This window comes from Actinia tenebrosa, unplaced genomic scaffold, assembly GCF_029948245.1.
Source record: "Actinia tenebrosa isolate PJP-AT-01 unplaced genomic scaffold, QUT_ActTen_1.0 PGA_scaffold4__44_contigs__length_22323623, whole genome shotgun sequence".
Taxonomy (NCBI): domain Eukaryota; kingdom Metazoa; phylum Cnidaria; class Anthozoa; order Actiniaria; family Actiniidae; genus Actinia; species Actinia tenebrosa.
The window spans coordinates 9,127,286-9,145,856 of record NW_028292581.1 but is presented as its reverse complement, the minus strand read 5'-3'; the positions used below and the strand labels follow the sequence as shown (position 1 = coordinate 9,145,856).

At 39.7% G+C, this 18,571-nt stretch overlaps 2 protein-coding genes across 2 annotated transcripts in view; one reads left to right on the top strand and one right to left on the bottom strand.

The window, feature by feature from the left end:
* The window catches only part of LOC116296934 (serine/threonine-protein kinase Nek10), a 28,174-nt gene extending 19,864 nt beyond the window's left edge, over nucleotides 1-8,310 (top strand). The window contains exons 27-39 of the mRNA XM_031705058.2: nucleotides 64-142; nucleotides 232-361; nucleotides 438-508; nucleotides 733-775; nucleotides 1,136-1,242; nucleotides 1,589-2,212; nucleotides 2,675-2,730; nucleotides 3,202-3,308; nucleotides 3,828-3,938; nucleotides 4,573-4,669; nucleotides 4,784-4,848; nucleotides 5,475-5,533; nucleotides 6,083-8,310. Coding sequence (XP_031560918.2) covers nucleotides 64-142; nucleotides 232-361; nucleotides 438-508; nucleotides 733-775; nucleotides 1,136-1,242; nucleotides 1,589-2,212; nucleotides 2,675-2,730; nucleotides 3,202-3,308; nucleotides 3,828-3,938; nucleotides 4,573-4,669; nucleotides 4,784-4,848; nucleotides 5,475-5,533; nucleotides 6,083-6,155 — 1,622 coding nt within the window. The 3' untranslated portion in view covers nucleotides 6,156-8,310. The remainder of the gene's footprint in view (nucleotides 1-63; nucleotides 143-231; nucleotides 362-437; nucleotides 509-732; nucleotides 776-1,135; nucleotides 1,243-1,588; nucleotides 2,213-2,674; nucleotides 2,731-3,201; nucleotides 3,309-3,827; nucleotides 3,939-4,572; nucleotides 4,670-4,783; nucleotides 4,849-5,474; nucleotides 5,534-6,082) is intronic.
* Nucleotides 8,311-9,698: 1,388 nt separating this feature from the next.
* LOC148906998 (uncharacterized) lies at nucleotides 9,699-16,039 on the bottom strand. The gene is made up of 6 exons (XM_089036277.1): nucleotides 16,004-16,039; nucleotides 14,811-14,908; nucleotides 12,389-12,576; nucleotides 11,376-11,570; nucleotides 10,500-10,571; nucleotides 9,699-9,896 (listed from the first exon to the last, which is right to left on the bottom strand). Exons 3-6 carry the CDS (start codon nucleotides 12,453-12,455, stop codon nucleotides 9,724-9,726), a joined length of 507 nt encoding a protein of 168 aa, XP_088892403.1. The 5' UTR covers nucleotides 12,456-12,576; nucleotides 14,811-14,908; nucleotides 16,004-16,039; the 3' UTR covers nucleotides 9,699-9,723.
* Nucleotides 16,040-18,571: the final 2,532 nt, after the last annotated feature.

The window sequence follows — 18,571 nt, the reverse complement described above, 5'->3', positions numbered from 1 at the left end:
TTCTGTCCCTTATTTTGTGAAAATGGTCATACTAATCTGGTAATCCTTTTTTTTTTTCTGCAGCTGACTTCGGTCTTGCCAAGCAAAAGAACCCGGATGCAAGCAAGATGATGTCTGTCGTTGGAACGATACTCTACTCTTGGTAAGTGTAGGACAAATATCGTTAGATCATCCCCTGGAGATACTGCTTAGAATAGATATTTCTAACACATTTTTTCATTTGTGCCACAGCCCTGAGGTAGTGCAAAGCCAACCATACGGTGAGAAGGCAGATGTCTGGGCCGCAGGGTGTATACTCTACCAGATGGCAACCCTAAAACCCCCTTTCTTTTCTTCCAATATGTTAGCATTAGCCACAAAGGTATCTGTCTATGTCTTGGATTTTTTTCCTCTCTGCTATCCAAAATATAGCCTAACACTGGTTTTGTATTGATTAGATTGTTGAGGCCAAGTATGACCCAATACCTTCGGGACAATATTCTGATAAAGTTACCGAAACAGTGAGAAGGTAAGGAACTAACCACCTAACAGTCTTATCCAACCCTGAAACAATCTTTAGTCTGATTGGTTAGGGCACCGCTATAATACTTAAGATCGAATTGGGATTATAATTATAACTTAGTACAATACTACCTGAGGAAAATCGGAGAACAGGCAACCCATAGAGCAAGAGAGACTGCTAGTAATATTTTTTATACCGAAGACATTACTGTTTCTTTTTTGTCTTTCAAGGTGTTTAACGGCAGATCCAAGCGAAAGGCCTGATATTGTGGAGGTTAGTCTAAAAGTATCGTGAAACAGAGCCGCTCTGTACCACACCCTACACCACACCCTACACAACATACACCACAGACAACATATACCACACAACGTCACATAATAAATCAGTGATTTCTCACAAATCACGATTTCACTGAACAACACCTCACATTACATACCCCACGGACAACATACACCACGCTGCATATCAAATCAGTGATATCAAGAGAATATTAAGTACTTCATATTCTCTTGGTGATATCAAATGACAAACCATTATACTCCTGACTGCAGCAAAACAAACAATACAGCATTATACGACACATTATACACAATTTAAATATTTCATCAAATTAATGCATTTTTCCCCTTTAAGGTTGGTTCAATCATCAGTGATGTGATGCTGGTATACATGGATAAACTGAGGGCTAACGAAATTAATCTTGAAAAGAAACTCGAACGAGAACGCAAGAGGACACAAAGGTAATTCAGCCAGCTGTCTTTCGTATTTCTTTCCTATACCATTCGATGGCACGAGAGAGAAGTAACTGCGCATGCTCGTACTCTGGTTTGGAAATTAGGTGGGAAATGTTCCTTTATTGGCGGAAAAAGCCTTTATCTTTATGTTCCTTTATTGGCGCGAAATTTGGGAAATTTTCCTTTTTTGGCGGGAAAAACCTTTATCTTTTTTGGCACTCGGATATATTACATCCAGTGCCGAGGGCAAGTGTTTGAATATTCTACCTTTAACGTTTTTACACTGGTGTCGATCGTTTTGCCACCAGGCGTACAACGTATATATCTATAACTATCCAATATTTTGTTTCAGGCATTACTTAGAAGCCACGCGGAACATGCAGAATTATCATCGCCTATTTTGGGCCTCTCAAGAACGTTACGATAAGCTTGTCAATCTATCAAGCAGCGGTGGAGCTGCTGGCCTTAAAGGAGTAAGGGACTCTGACACCGACATGGTCTTCGACAATGGCGACCAAGGCGAGCCTGGATCTACAGATGCGGGTATATTCATAAACACCAAATCCAGCTCAAACAATTCTGGATCTTCAGGAACAAGTAGTGATATCATCAATGAATCTAACATAAAGGCATTAAGCTCGTCCTCACCTAACTTATCTAGTACAAGACGCACTTCAAGAAAAGAACTGAACCCTCTAAAGACTCCCGGAGATAAAGGAATGAAAGGAACTCCAGAGAAAACTCCAATTGGTAGCAGATCTAAATACGATAAGTCCGGTGATAATTTCGCTATACCTAAGCCCCCAGGTCAACGCAAAGGGGCACGAAGACCGCTTAACCTAGAACTATTTCCTAGTAATAAAACTACGGGAACGATAAATGGAGGGAACAGTATAGCGATTTCTACTCCTAATTCACCCGTGGTGACTACGCCCAGCAGTGTTGACATTGCTGTTACGAGGAGAACGCAAAGCAGGTACGGCTGGATGTTTTGGCGCGAAACGCAATTCAAATTCCTGCAAGGCTAAAAAAGTTGACCACTTGTGACTTTCTGTTATTAAATCGCATAGATAGGACAGTTCACTCGTTTCCTCGATGAAATATGAGTGTTGTACTTACGGCAAGTCTATTTAGCAATTAGGCCTCATGGGCTATTGACTCATATGCCATGAGGGTGAGAGGACTAATTTAACTAGTCGGTCAAATATTTAGATGCAAACAAGTCTCGAATTAAAGTTAAATTCATTTTTTGGCTTTCAAAGCCGGCACTTTTCGCTACACTAGTAACTCATCCAATCAGAAAGCAGCATTGATGATAGATATCTAGTTGGATTTGCTATATATAGTCAATGATGCTGCATCTCGTTATTGTATAGAAAAGATTTCACGACTGTAGCATCGGCACTGCATGCTATATCTTTTTTCTTTCTTTTTTTAGTTCGTCACTTGAAGCATACAGGAGACAGACTTCTGGACAACTCAAATCCAGACCACGTTAGTACCATAAACTTACTGTTATAGATCTTTTTAGCTTCGTATGCAAATCGCAAATTTTCAGTTCACATGACATTACCTTTATCACGAGTATGTTGAAATATTTACACATCAACTTTCAAGAGTGGCATCACATGGTCTGAAATGTGCACTACAAACAGCGAAGCCAAAAGGTCTTTAGGTTACCAAAGGAATAAGAAAGTATACATATTGTTGATTCAATATTAATGTGCAAACTAAGCCACTTGCACTGGTGAGACGCATTGTTTAACCCCCTGAAACAAAGCAATACTCCATTAAGATTAGTAGGGTAAAATGTACTAGACAGCAAGCCCTTGCCTTCCAGTGCATTTTCCCCTACGAATCCTATTGATTATCTATATGATTATTTTAACTTTGGTTAAAACGGTCAGTTTTTTATTTTTTCGAAGTAATAAACTTTGTCGATAAATGATGCATTTTTACTTTCAGCCACTGCAGCTGCTACTCTTAGCATTTCACCAAGAAAAGTTCGACAAATCAACGATCCAATATCACAAATCTTAAATCAACTGCATAAAATCATATTTATTACACAGGTAAACCACCACGCAGATAACGGTCGTTTTTACTGCATTTTGCTGATACAGTAGCTTTTGTCCCTGTTGTTGTCATTGTTGGCGCTGGTGATGTTGCTGTTGTCGTTGTTGCTGCCATTGTCGCTGTTGCTGTTGGCGCTGATGATACTGTTTTTGGTGCTGGGGATGTCAGTGTTGGCGGTGGTGATGCTAGTGTTTTGTATGTCGTTGCTGTTGTTGGTGTTATTGCTGTTGTCGTTGTTGCTGCTGCTGTTGTCGCTGTTGTTGCTTTTGTTGCTGTTGCTGCTGTCGGCACTGGTGATGCTGGTGTTGGGGCTGGTGATGCTGTTGTTGCTGTTGGCGCTGGTGATGCTGTTGTCGCTGTTGCTGCTGTTGTTGCTGTTGCTTCTGTTGGCGCTGGTGATGCTGGTGTTTGGGTTGGTGATGTCAGTTCGGGGCTGGTTATGCTAGTGTTTTGTTTATGGTGGTGCTGGGTTATTTGATAGGTATTCAGCCGGTTATTTTGTTGTCTTTTTTCAGCTTCCTCCAACGTTATCGCCCAATCCACAAAGAAGAATAATAGAACGGTTCAAACGTGCACTTTTCGCGCCACAGAGCAGCTCATTCAACTTGAAAAGCGAAATTAAAAAGGTACATACTAACTCTATCAAAGGATAATTAACTAATAACATTATAACAATTATTCGTTAAACGTGAAGGGTATTTGTTCGTTTATTACGGTACATAATACACTATGTACAAGGTGTGCTGTACTTATTTCCACGCTCTAATGTTTATGTGTGAAAAAGAAAATAATGTACTCTGTGACGTGATTCAGTTACGTGGCTACCGAGATCAACTTTTGTCTATCATATACACTAGAGTTAACAACTAAATATCTCGCATCTTTAAGAGGTGCTAGTGTTCAAATACCGACCACCTGCTGCTCTCAGCCAGAAACCTGACAATCCTATTGAAAACTTGCGATTCAGCTGCACGAGACAGGAGATGACGTGGAATGAAAATCAAGCAATGTATTAACTTTGAAATGCATTCCGATTATTTTCGTTTTCGACATACGTCTGGAAAAATCGGCCCAATCACGAAAGTGACTTCCAGTGCTTACACCTTACTATTGCTCCCTATCGTTATAGTACGATTCATAAAGCGTAGTCATAAAATGTGGTATAGTTATACGTACTGCAGTATGGATATGTTTCCGAATTAATTAACACAGGCCACCCGAAGCAGGTCGTTTTATGTCTTGTGTCTTTGTTGTTCGTAGGTCATCGAAGGCTCACGCGAAGTTGTTGACCTTCACAGTTGGTTTGGCGATCCTTCATTCTTGGGTCACCAACAGGACTGTCCCACCGATAAACTAGGTACCTGACTTAATAACATGACGTCTAGTACTTGAATTAATGAACTGAACTTGAGCAGGTTCCCTAAGGGTGCCAGTTGTGATAATCAACTCAAGTATTTACATATTTTTTCAGCCAGCGGCACTGGATTAGAAAGTGTTGACAAGCAAGAGATTGGGATTACCTATGAAACAATACAGGTAGCTGTTTTCACGTTGTATAAGATTTATTATAAACATACCACACTAAGTCACAACAAGTCATATGACTGTAAAGAACTCAATGTACGGAATGCGGTGCCGTGATTTTGTCGGTGCTGTGTTCAAACATGTGTCTGAATGAGCTAGACTTGGTGAGCAGTGATTGGTTTAAAAGATGTCTTAGATTGCGTACCGTGACCGTGACGTTACTGTGTTCAAACATATCTCTGGATGAGCAGTGATATGGCGATCTGTGATTGGTTTTTAACGATGTCGTAGTTGCGCACCGTGACCGTGACGGTGATCTCTCCAAACATTACTCTGGATGAGCAGTGTTTTGGCGATCTGTGATTGGTTTTTAACGATGTCGTAGATTCGGTACCGTGACCGTGACGGTGCTGTGTTTAAACATATCTCTGGATGAGCAGTGATATGGCGATCTGTGATTGGTTTAAAGGATTTGGGAAAGCTGCTGTATGTAGTCCACGAACATTGGCAATAAATACTTTATGAAATCAGGACTTTATGATGCAACAATACTAACATTGTTTACCCAACGGAAGCAATCTTAGAATAAATATGGAAAAAGATTTTCATGCTATTAATGATATTAATGTGATTTTTAGAATACCATTGAAAATGTACTGATGGAGAGCGGATATTACGATGTGTCACCAAGTGTACGGTAAGTATTACCTGCTATATATTGGAACCTGTATTATTACCTATTATTACCTGTATTATTCTGATAGACTGTAAGCTTCATCCTCTTAAACAGCACCATTGATCCACCTACGTATATTCATATTGTTAGAAGATAGGTGCAAGAGTGATTTTTACAATAACTTACGAATTTCTCGCGCGCTGATTGGTTATCATTTTTATCATCAAGAAGACAGACAGATAAAGGTGACGTCAATGAGCGCTCGCTCTTTCCGTTGGTTGTTTTGATCGCTAAAAATGAGAAGTTTTTATCGTTTTTGTTATTATTTTTTTATGTGTCTGTCCTCTTATTGACGATAAATTGCGTCATCACATTGTCAAGGTAGTGTGGATCCACGAGGCGTGAATTGCCAATGATAAATTTAGTATGTTCAAATTTTAAAAATTCAAACTTAGTCTTGGACACTAGTTTGGACTACAAGTTTTTCAGGCGGTATTTTAGAGACATTTATTCTCTTTCTGTCGCTTCTTGGCTTCTCCGCAGACTAACAAAAGATTTGTCCTGTTTCAGGAATAGATCAGCTCCACTGGGTCCAATAGGGTCATCGTCTAGTGCTCCTTCCAAGAGAGGATGTATATCATAGCACCAGGTCAAACCAAAATACCAATATAGAAAGTAATATATAGACAAATATATGTACATCGATCATCGTCACTCTATTAAGACGATCTTCTTTGTAGAATGAAGTTTCAGATGCACGGCGCATAGATGCAAACCATCTTCGTGGGCTGACTTGTAAAGGATTCATAATCTGCCCCATCATCTGCGCTGTCAGATCAGTTTTCGTCAAAAATGCAAACTCTTAGAAATTCCGACCTTTTTAATTATAATATTGAGCAATCAGAAATCAGATGTGGTCGGATTCTTCCAAAATCTTACGCTTCTTTTAGGAGACCCAATGAACATTTGCTCAAAATGAGGATGGTTCGGTGCAACGTTCGTAGCCTGTAGTGTAAAGAAGCGCAAGGAAACTAGACCGGGGAAAGTATTACCAGAAGAGAGGCGATAGGATAGAGCGCTTCTTTTAACTCTGTTACCCCTTTTGGAGTCCTTTCCCTCTGACAACTCCCTTCGCAACGTTAAGCTAGCTACGCTGACTCAAAACGCTTTCTTTCATGTCTCGACGGCAAAAAGATATTTTTGCAATCGAGACAACAAGAATACATAAATGATATTAATAGATAGTTATTAACACTAATATATTTTTATAGAAATCGCAAAGGCTTTCTTAGCAGGCAGTTGATATAACCGTACGTGTTCATATAGACAACGAATTACCAAACATAAATTAATAGATAACTAACAAGTCTAGAACGTCAAGGAATGAGAACGACGTGAAGACTCAAATATGAGTGTCACTCGATAAAGAAACAAAAGCACAAGTCAGTGACTATTTAGCTTAGATTTAGCAGTAAAATAACAATGAATGCTCTGTGAAGAGAGAATTCTTCGATTGCACATTACGTCATTGCGTCCTCTCGGGGCAGCCTTGGTGCCATTTAACAAACGATTTCTTATTAGCATCCATTGTTAACGGCAACACAATGGCCACCATGCTTTCGTCTCGTAGCTCTCTTGGGAATGCTTGGAACCCATATAGAGGTTTTGCAGCATCACGTGACAGCAGCCATGTAAAATGGCTGGAACAATACAATCGTTTTACATGAGAAAGAATTCAATTCCCAAGAGCAGAGGGATTTTATTATTCTGCCATCTAACCACAGGCAGCCCAAGATGTATTATGGGCGTGGACTTCGTGATGGTGCACATTTTTTCAAGAAGTTTTCAATACGGTACATAGCATTCCTTTTACCTGATTACATTCTTATTTATTGTTTTCTTCGATTCGTAAATCTTAATCTATTCTTACTGTACCTATAGCTAGATTTTATTGTACCGGCGCTGGCGCACGGTGTATCGCATTGGTCCTTGGCCGTTTTTTTCGTGATTATTTCCATTCTAAGTAATGAATGTAGCTTATATTCACCTAGGGCAGTCAGACCAAGGGTTGTTAGTGACTGAATTACTGTTTCCATAGAACCATTCTGTTTGAGTCATCTTTGTAAGTATAGAATATGCGCTCGGAAAAAAATAATTGTATATTACGTAGAATGCATGTTATTTTGGCGTTATGTTTATCCCCATTACAGACCACGTACCATTGGCAACAAGACAATGTTTCAAGGTTTTCTCTCCGGTTTTCCTCTAAATTCCGATTCGATCATGGAACAAGGGTCAAATGTTTGTTAACCACTGACTATTAATTGCTACCCTCGTGAAAACTAGGACGATTTGTTCGAATCTGTAACCACCAAACAATGATAAGAACTTTCATGGGAAAGATAACGGGTCTGAAATAGGAAAAAACCCTATTAATTTGTTCTAATTTCGAGCAGGATGGTTCGAGAGGAAACAGACATTCATGGTGACAGGAAAATGGTTAAAAACTGATTGTGGAAGATTGCAGGTTAAAATAATTAGATGAGTGTTGTGTAAGAATCAATGATTGTCAAACATTCCCCAAAGAGACACGGTGGCCATGTTGGTGGTATTTAATATCTCCAACATGGCTGCGATGATGTGACTTGATGGCGAATAATATGTGTACTGCTTTTTGGGGTTGGTCAGTGGACATTATACAGTAGGGATGTAACAGCGTGTGAAAAGATATTATTTTTAATATTATGAACTACAAGTTTTAAGTGTGTGAAATATTAAAATATAGATCTATAAGAGAATGATATGGCATTTAAAATATTCTTTAATCACGCTCCCGTCCTGTTGAATGACAATGTGACAAGAAGAATCCGCTGACAATGATGACGAAATTTCCGGGCGGCGCACTTTCCGGACTTTCTAAATTACCGACCTCACATTTTAAAAAAACTGATTTTAATAAACCAAAATTACAGATTCTTTTTAAAAACTGTTTTATAACTAAGCAAATAGCCCTAAAGGTTGTGGAAACACTAGACAATTTTCTTGCCTTCTTGTCCTACAGTATTATTGCGCGATTAAAAACAACACCTTTAACAACACTTTGCAGTTACATCAACAGGGTAGACCGCATGATGGCGTATTTGAGATATCTGCTGCAGAAGACGCAGGACAAAAAGAAAGTAAAGTTTATTTAATTTTTCGATTTTCTGTTCAGATAGATCAATGGATGTACCTTTAGGCCTTTTCTTAGTTCGATAAACAGGATGCATTGTGGTTTAGCTTCGGTACAAACAACAAGGCATGAGGAACAAAGGCAATTGTACCGAAGATATGGACCACAATGCACCATGTTCTCTATTTCAGAAAAGGTCTATAAATAAGACAGCCAATCTGAATTCACGTGTACGGTGTTGTTTCAAACACACGTGCACGTTGTAACAGGCAACACGTATATGTGACGTCATTTGTCGTCACATGTGACGTGTGTTATCAACGCGACGTCATAGCCGGCATTTTGGGTAAAGTTACAATAGAAACATTAACAGTGGGGACACTAAACGTTGCGCCATGTCTTGTCTATTTCATTTTTCTGCTTAGTCCTTTCCTATTGTATAGCCCTTGTGAGTTTTCTTAACCTAGAAAGGGGATCCATAAAAATGTTTGTAAACTTTAGACTAGATGTATGACATAAAAAACCTTACGGTATGGGCCCACGCTATGACCGCTGTGTTCGTGACGGCGACGGTGCTGCGTTCAACTCTTTTAACTCTTTTATTTAAATTGGATTCCGAAATAAATCAATTAAAGACCCATTGCCACTTACCGTGATGCATCACAATTTGTTTACATTTTGAATCGTGTCACCACCGAAAAAACAATTCCAACCTTTTGAATAAACTCTTGAAGAATGTAAAAGAATCATTATTGTGCCTTAGTGCTATGTCGGAAAAGGATTTAATATGAAGTTATTATTCAATATATGAATCTTTGAATTTCATGGACCACGAAATTCATCTGTGACTGCGGTGCATCACGGTAAGTGGCAATGGGTCTTTAATCAAGACAACAAAATGAACACCATCCGATCAAAACACTTAATATATAAAGTCCCTATACCGTACTAAGGCTTCTCCAGTCATAATTAAGTTCCTCTAAAGACCTCCTCTCCCCACTAGTCCAGTTATAATAGCTTTACATCAATCTTTATTTATTTACAATGCAGGAGGACCAAACATGTCATCAGGGGTGGTCGGGACTACTTCCTTTTCGGGCGTTGGTGGGATCCGTTCTTTAGGGGGGCTTGGGTATCGTCTTACGGTTCTGGGAATCTGATCTGTTGGCTTTAGAGCTGGCTCTCTCCGCACAGGGCAGTTGCACGCTTCGACTAAACAACGAAAGCATTTAGTTGGATAGTAGAAGTAGAAACAGAAACATGTATGAACCACTCTGATCTCTTATATATTTTTTTAAGAAATAACTGTTATAATTATGACGTAAGAAACATATTGGATGAAACTGGGCAAAATATCGATATTGGTCAGTGACCAGCTATCCGCTATGTGCCTGTATTATTCGTATTTCCTAGTTATTCCTTCAAAAATTTAATTCAATTATTTTATCCTCAGAACGATACAGGTCGCCATGTTCATAGCCATTCCGAGATCGAGAAAAAAACTGGGTCGAGTTGTAATCGCAGTGTATTTTGGGACATTTTAGGGAGCAAAATAGATGCCTTTTTTGAAATATGTCCACTAAAACAGCGCCACAGTGCACTGCAATGCCAACTTCGCCCAGTTTTTTATTCCTCAACTTCGGAATGGTTATAATGGGGAAGATAATGAGGCTTGACAAGATTCTAGGCTCAAAACCCCTTTCCCTATCGATCTGCTTCCTTCATGCGGTGATTGTGAAACTAGAGCGCTTGTTTTTTCATATTTCAGTGATTTCAACAACTCGGCAGGTTTTTGGATGTACGCAGGCCACTTACCTCTGTCTTCGAGTTCTTTCACTCTAAAAAGCAAAGCAGAAACTCTTCCATAAGGTCTTTCATATCCATAGTCTAAAAAATGACCGAAACAGATTACTGAATAAAATCAAAACAAATGAATAGTCAAACAAAAAATCTTGAGTTCAAGCTAGCATATTCAATTATATCAATCAGCCTTTCGTATTTGAAACTGTTGTTCTATTGGCAACTACCTTGACAGTTTTTAGCGACTCAGCGGCGAAAACACTCATTTTGGCGTCTTGAAAATATTTTGCAATTTCGGAGGCCACTTGTCAAAGTCCCAAAGAAATTAAGGTTTTAGCACCAAAGGACCCTTCTCAAAATTATCTTGAATGCGAGGCTAATACGAAAATTAAAAAGGAATCACCCTTGTCCTGGATTGAATTTGTGGCTTTTGTTTTGTATTTTAATATCCGTTCAAACCTCTCGGCCAACCTCCCGTTAGCGACCACTTGGCAATTCTCCCAGAGGATGGCCATCAGCCAGCCGGCTTAATAGCGATAAAATATGCTGGTCCAAAGCCCAACTATAGACAAAGGTGCTACCACTAATATCGATTCTCTTCCAGTTGATGGGTGAACGCGGCGAACAAAGCATGAGTGGTAAAATGATCGGCCCTAAGCATTTTTGGAGCTTGGAAGAACGTAAGTAAACACGGCGATAAAGTGAAATAGTTTTTTTCTTCCTTTCCATATTTCTGCTTCTTGTTGACACGTTAATAGAACACAGAAAAATACGGGTTGGGTTACAGTAGCCTGGGAATGAGCGCCGGCGGCAAAACAGCTTAACGCGCTGTGATTGGCGGAAATATAGTTTACCGCTCAGCTGGTTAATGCAACATGTATTGTCTCTTACGGAAGTAGGATGTTCTCCGCCAGACACAACAGTTGGGGATCTTCTTCCAGGTATACCCGGTACACCCGGGAAGTCCCGGGGGTCCTGGTTTTCCCTGGATGCCAGGTAGTCCTCGAGGTCCAGCGGGGCCAACGATCGATTCACCCGGACGGCCAGGAAGCCCTAAGGATCCTTTTGGGCCAGGTATTGATAGACCTACAAAATGAACACAACAGATTTGGACGACCGTGGTATACAGTCCTTTGACTAAACGTTGTCGTTGGTTGGATCATCCCTACGGGCCTAGACCGAAAGGATAACGGGTAAATTAACACGAATAATTAATTGTTCTCTATCAGTCGGTGACACAATGCACAATGGAGGGCAAAATGCACAAAGGAAAGCAAGAGGCGTTTCACATCATATTCCATAAGGATGTTGTCCCAAATATCGACAACGTACAGGCGCTAAAAGATTATCTGCTTGAGCGCTGTTCAGACGAGTTATCGCCGGCTACAGATAGTAGCTTCGAATTAGGTTACTTTGGGGATAAGAGCCAAAACTTTAGTATTTCCAGTCCAGTACAACTTGCTTAAGACGTGTTAGATAACATATGCGGCAGCTAGTATCTGTGAATTAATTATCCTTATGATCCTTTTCGGTCTAGGCGCCGTAGGGATGAAGCCGATCAAACGACGTTTAGGCAAAGGACTGTATAGCAAGACATACCACAAAAAAGCATGGTCAACTTTTAAGATTCACCAGCCACATATTAGCCATTCTGAAGTAAAGGAAAAATTCGGGTCGAGTTGGCATTACAGTAAGTTTTAGGACTGTTCTAGGGGACGAAATATATAGACGTCATCTTGGAAATTTGTCCCCCAAAACAGGTCCACAATGCATTGTAATGCAAACTTTTTCCCCTCAACCTTGGAATGGCATATAAAGAAACATGTTCATAGAAAGAAAGCATGTTAATTGCAAATCTAAATTTAAACGGTCTAGTACGAGGGAAAATAAGGCGTGAAAAGTACCTGGTGGTCCGGCGGAACCCTTGGGTCCTGGGGGGTCCTGCGGAACCCTTGCGACCAGCAGGTCCATCGGCACCCTGGGGCCCAGCAGGTCCTTGGGGACCGGGTGGCCCGGCAGGTCCGCGGGGTCCTAATTGCCCAACTCCATTAGTTAAGTGTGGTTTGGGAGGAGAAGGTGATCCTTTCAGCAGCTAAAGAATAATGAAAACATTTCGTGAGGTAAGTTTGTGGTAATAACTTAGCAATGTGCTTAGAGCATCGCATCTGGACAATTGCTGCCCCATAACTGCATAAACTGGACCCGCCACAATCCTCTGAATAGTGGGTCTATTTTTGTTGGTGGGTCCATTTTTGGACTACACAATGGCTAGATTTCAATTAGATGACAAAAGTCTGTCCATCTCAATATTGCTACAAATCGTGTGTTCGACCCGAAAGAATTCTATTGAAGACTTGCATTTCCGCTGATGAACATTCCACGCGTGACTGGTGTTATGAATTAGCCCAGTAATGTGACCTGGAATCGATTTCCGATTGAACTCGACGTCTGTGTGCATGGGTAGAGCTTGTCGGTTGTCCTATGCTTGGCAGAGTTCTTGCGTAATCTGTCACATCATTTGGAATTCACAGATTTCAGGGGCGTACGCATAGGGGTGGTTAGAGGGGTGCGTGTAAAATTAAATATTATTTTTGCGAGGGAAGTAAGGAATGGATAATGAAAATTAATTAATTAATTAATTAGTATATGTAAAAATAATTGAAATAATTGGACGAGGAAAATTCCGAGGACTGACAAAATTGGATGAGGCCGTAGGCCGAGTCCAATTTGACAGAGGAATTTTTCGAGTTTAATTATTTCTTGATTGGGGAGCATGAAATCCCATTACCTATTAATTATATAGCTGCCAAATTAATCCCATATCAACAAGACCTGTCCAATTAAGAAAATAATTGGACAGTTACCAACATAGGATTAATGAGAAGCTGTATTATTAAGATACAAAGATGAGAGTATGTGGACCGCGTGGCACTAATGAATAGTAGAAGATAATAATTAATTTTTAAATTAATTTTTCCGAATTTAATTCCAAGGGCCTTTCGCCCGGAATAACCTCGTTCCCAAGCACTACAACTTACCTATAATTATCTTCTACTATTTCATTAGTTGCCACGCGGGTCCACATACTCTAATCTTTGCATCATAATTAACGCGACCTAACATCTATTTCACCCCGGCCTGCCTCTCAGTCTGACCTCTAGCTCAGCTGGTAGAGCATCGGTAGTACAATTCCGAAGGTCGTGGGTTCGAATCCCAGCGAGGTCGGAAATTAATTTTTCCGAATTTAATTCCAAGGGCTTTCGCCCGGAATAACCTCGTTCCCAAGCACTACAACTTACCTATATTATTAAGATAAGTAATTTTCCCCTCATTAATGGCCCTTTGGTCTATATAATGGACCCATAGCATATGAACTGTTTTGCTATGGGTTTTTAAGCTAGGGCAAAAAGAAAAGATTCAACAAATTGACGTGGGGTGTCTTAGTTCTTATCTTGCACATGTTTTATATTTATAGAATCAAATTAATATAATCGCTGTTTCAAACTTCACACATAAGAGATGACCCCAGTGAATTGAAGACAAGCGCCTTACCGCTATGACTTCACCCCACTTAAGATCCTAAAGTAAGAAGATTTCTAATTAAACTAATATTGAAAGGGTTGTGACATTTGATTATGTTGATAATGTTAACCCTTTCGACAGGATTGGAGTTCTCTTCTGCCAACTATCGAACACAGTTCAGTTAAAACAGCTATGGAACAAGAATTACATCGTGAGCGTTTTAACTTCACCTCTAGCTCAGTGCATAAAGAGTCCAAATATCATCATCATTCTTACTGACATTATATAAGAAGTGGTTTTCATGAGTAGGAAACAAACGGTATTGACTTACAACACTAACACGAAACGACCTGCCTGGAGCGTGCATAGGAATATAGTGCTGACTTACAGCACGTACATGGTGCGACATGCCGGTAACCTTGAAATGGCTTCCCGTTGTCTTTCAGTAATTCATCCATATAACAACGTGTAGTTATGGACAAACCAACAATTAGAAAATGACCCAAAATTACAAAAGTAAGGGTTCTTTGAAAGGAATTTGGCTTTCAAGCCCCCCACCGTGTCAACAACTTTTGGCAGGGATTGAAGATCTTCCTTGTCGACCTCATATATACCGCCATACACACTTTTTCCTGAAATGGTTCTGGATCCGCCTATGAGGGGAGACGTGTACAACGTTGTTCGATGTTTTAGTTGTGCCAACATATTTGGCAGGGATAGTAGATCCTCATAGATACCGCCTAGCTAGTTTGAGTATGAGGTATGAGTAGGCAGCAATAGGGTAATGTTCTGTCTTGAACTTACTTTTATCACACCTGGGTCCAGAGAATCCTGGACAACAACCTCGTACAGTGGTATAGACGGTCTTCATCTCGATTTTGTATTCGGGCAAATATACCCATCTGTATACGTAGATTAATACCATCACATATGAGTGAGCGCCAAAAGGTTTTACTGCCTACACTTCATACTAACCATCTCTCATGTTTGTAAATTGCATAAAGCAATCTGTCATTCACAACTCATGTAAAGCGCCTTTGATTATATCCGCATATTAAAGGGCGCTATATAAATCATAAATCATAAATCATAAATCATAAATCATAAATCATAAATCATAAATCATAAATCATAAATCATACTGCTTAAAATACTTTTAAAAGGAGATACAAACACTCTGGTAGGGAAAAAAAAGAATTTTGTATTTCATCCTTACATCGGATTCTTGTTTACGGCTTCTCTGGCATGAGGTGACTAGGCATATTATATACAATACACTATATAGTATTGCCTGAGTATCAGCCAATCAGATTACTCCCAGAAATCCCCTCTACACACGGCGACCGCGCGCCAAAAAAACCTGGAAGTTCCGGCATATGCCTCGCACAACTATACGTCATAGCTTTATGCGTGATTTATATAAAGGTACATTTGACACGTGACATTCCCCTACATGAGAATCATCTTCATGATGATGGTGGTGGTGGTGGGGATTTCATTTATGATGAACATTCAAAAATATTTATATAGATATATGAAAATGATAAACCTCCAAGAGTGGCATCACCATGGTTTGTAATGGGTACAAACAAACAACGAAAGTAAAGAGTCTGTCTATTAAGCAAGAGTAATTATAAAATTGTCCTTGGCGGGAACGACCGTGAAACTGGAAATGAATTTTCTCGCAAGGGGACTGCCAAAGTGTTTGGACACAAGAATGTGTTGCTATTTTAGGGTTAAGGGGAAAAAAACCTCAAAATGTTTGATCTCTTAAAGTATCTTTGAATGAAAGAAAAGCTAAAATGAGGATCGGTCAAAACTCTGACTATAGGTAAAAGTTCCGGGTCACCCCGCATCCAGGTACTAACATTGCTAACCAAGGCTTTACTCAGTGTGGCGTCCACGGATTATTACTACTGTAATTAACATTCCACCACAATCTATCAGTCTTCGTTAATCTACTGAGCCGGCTTATCCTGAGGGGTTTTTTTCTTAACCTCTGACCGGAGCAGAATTCTGGAACAGGTTGCCACAGTAATCACGGTCCTTCTGCTTACCCTTCTTGTTGACAGCCACGGGACAAGGTACTTGACGCGCAGTTTCAAACAAGCAAAATCTTCCTGAGCCACATGACCAGTTACAGAACCTCCGTCTCCTGGATGGTCGGTTTCTGGCGGAAGTTGCTAGTGGTCGTGTAAGATTAAGGGTTTCTGCTGGAGGTCTGTTAAAGGGTGGCTTAGAGTTGGCGCCTTTGTAAAGAGGCAAATAACCATAACCTTGACTGAAAGGTAATAGGGATATGTCGTGATTAAACTATGAATAGAGAATAAATAGAGAAGAAAGAGTCGGGGTGTGGTGTAGTGGTAGTGTAGTCGTCTCTTACTTCTGGGCTCAGTTTCGATTCCTGAATTGACATCACATGTGAGCAGAGTTTGTAGGCCTCTCCCTTGATTCGCCGATTTTCTCCGAGGTTCTCTGTGGTTTTCCTCCCTCGACCACAATCTAACACACTAATTATATCCCATTTGATCTGTGAAGTTAGCCGTTGACCCGACACATATCAGCTCATGATCAGAGATTGTTCAGGGTTTGATCTGTGAGTTAGCCATGCCCTGACTTAGATAAGCCAGAGATTTTTCATCTAGGATTTGATCTGTGAGTTAGCCATGCCCTGACTTAGATAAGCCCCAGAGGTTGTTACCAGGGTTTGATCTGTGGAGTTAGCCATGCCCTGAATTAGATCAGCCCAGGATTGTTTTTTTTCATCTAGGGTTTGATCTGTAAGTTAGCCATGCCCTGAATTAGATCAGCCCAGAGATTGTTCATCTAGGTTTTGATCGGTGAGTTAGCCATGCCCCTGACATAGATCACCCAGAGATTATTTCATCTAGGGTTTGATCTGGTAATTTATCATGCCCTGACATAATCAGCCCAGAGGTTGTTTCATCTAGGATTGGATCATGTTTTCGCATTAGTATTAGCCATTCCGAGGTTGAGGAAGAAAGTGGGTCGAGGTTGGCATTACAGTGCATTGTGGGCTGCTTAGGGGGCAAAATAGAAACCATATTGGAAATAAGGAGGGAATTAGAGGACCTTTGAAGCCATTCTCTGCATCCTTGTTAAGATATAGAACGTCTGTCACTTGCATATACAGGCATATGGTTTAAAGTATGAACGCATTCCTGTGGTTTTCATCGACATTGTTATCGATTTTATTACAGGTTAAAGCCTGACCACTGATTTTGATAGCGATAAGGCTATTCCTCTCTGAAATCATGCTGGAGTCAAAAAGATGCGGCTGATAACTGCATTATAGATAGAGATAAGAACCCCTTGACTGATTCAACTAAACCCCGGGTCATCCATCTTCCTGAGTTAATTCATTGCAATCGCAAGCGTAGTTACAGTCCAGATAAGATTCGTTACGGTACAACATGGTGATTTGCCATTCATAACGAACCTCTCTAATGATACTCTAAGTATCTAAACTACCCATACATTAATAATTCATTAGTGACCGCATTTCCTGTTGTTGAATTCCATCACTATAGGAACTGGATGGCTGGAGGGGCGTATAATCAAACCTTTGCTTCCGGATTTCTGCAACAAGATTGCCATAATTTGCTGTTGTAAATTCCTAAGGCATTCACATGTCACATGACATTGATGCAATTGAAAACTTATGTTTGGAAAAATTACTTTGTTAACTTAAATAGTTTTGTTTGCCAGAAGATTTTCCCCGAGCTAAAATTCCGAAGAAGTTGAAGCTGTAACAATTTCTTATTTTCCCACTGAAAAAAATCAAAAATACAAAAACATTGTTCATGTCCTTGCGTTTCGATCAGAGCTTAAACCATTTTTATTAAGATGTCACCGAAAGATTTTATACTACATAGTCACTACAATTTCATTTTCAACTACATTAAAATGTCGTAACTCTAATTTTGTATTCCAGGAAATGTGCTTTTTTTTTTTTTTTTATAGAGAGCTTGTAGTTTTTTTTTCTTTCTTTTGACCTAGGTTTTTTTTTTTAATCGTATTCCTCTGACGTGTGGGTTGTTGGGTTGAGATCGTGAAACGTTCTGCTGAAGCAATCAGAAGTACTGCAATAACAACACTGTTAGTATCAGGCAGCTGCAAAAATCCATCGATGAAGCTTTGTAAAAAAGAACAAAAGGTGTTGTGTTTCATGCTACACAAAAATGATCTCAAGTAATTAACCAAGCACTTTAAAAACTAAAAAAAAACCGTACTACGTATATAACTAAAAAACAAATGCAAAACGAAACTGAAATCTTTCAATCAGGCAGAACAAGATTTGATAAAACTAATTCCAAAATTTCATTTGACAATCTGAAAGTTGATTATGACTATATTATTTAATCCACAACTGTTAAAAACTGTCTTGTGTGTTTTTTTAATTATATCTTTTGAGTAAATCCCTCAAATTCTCTTTGGGGCCGTAGCCAGCCGGCGACGGTCGAATAATCTACTGGCTTAGCGAAAACATAAAATCGCTAAAAAAAAAACTGATTTTAACCTGTGGACTTCTTTCGCTCACGAAA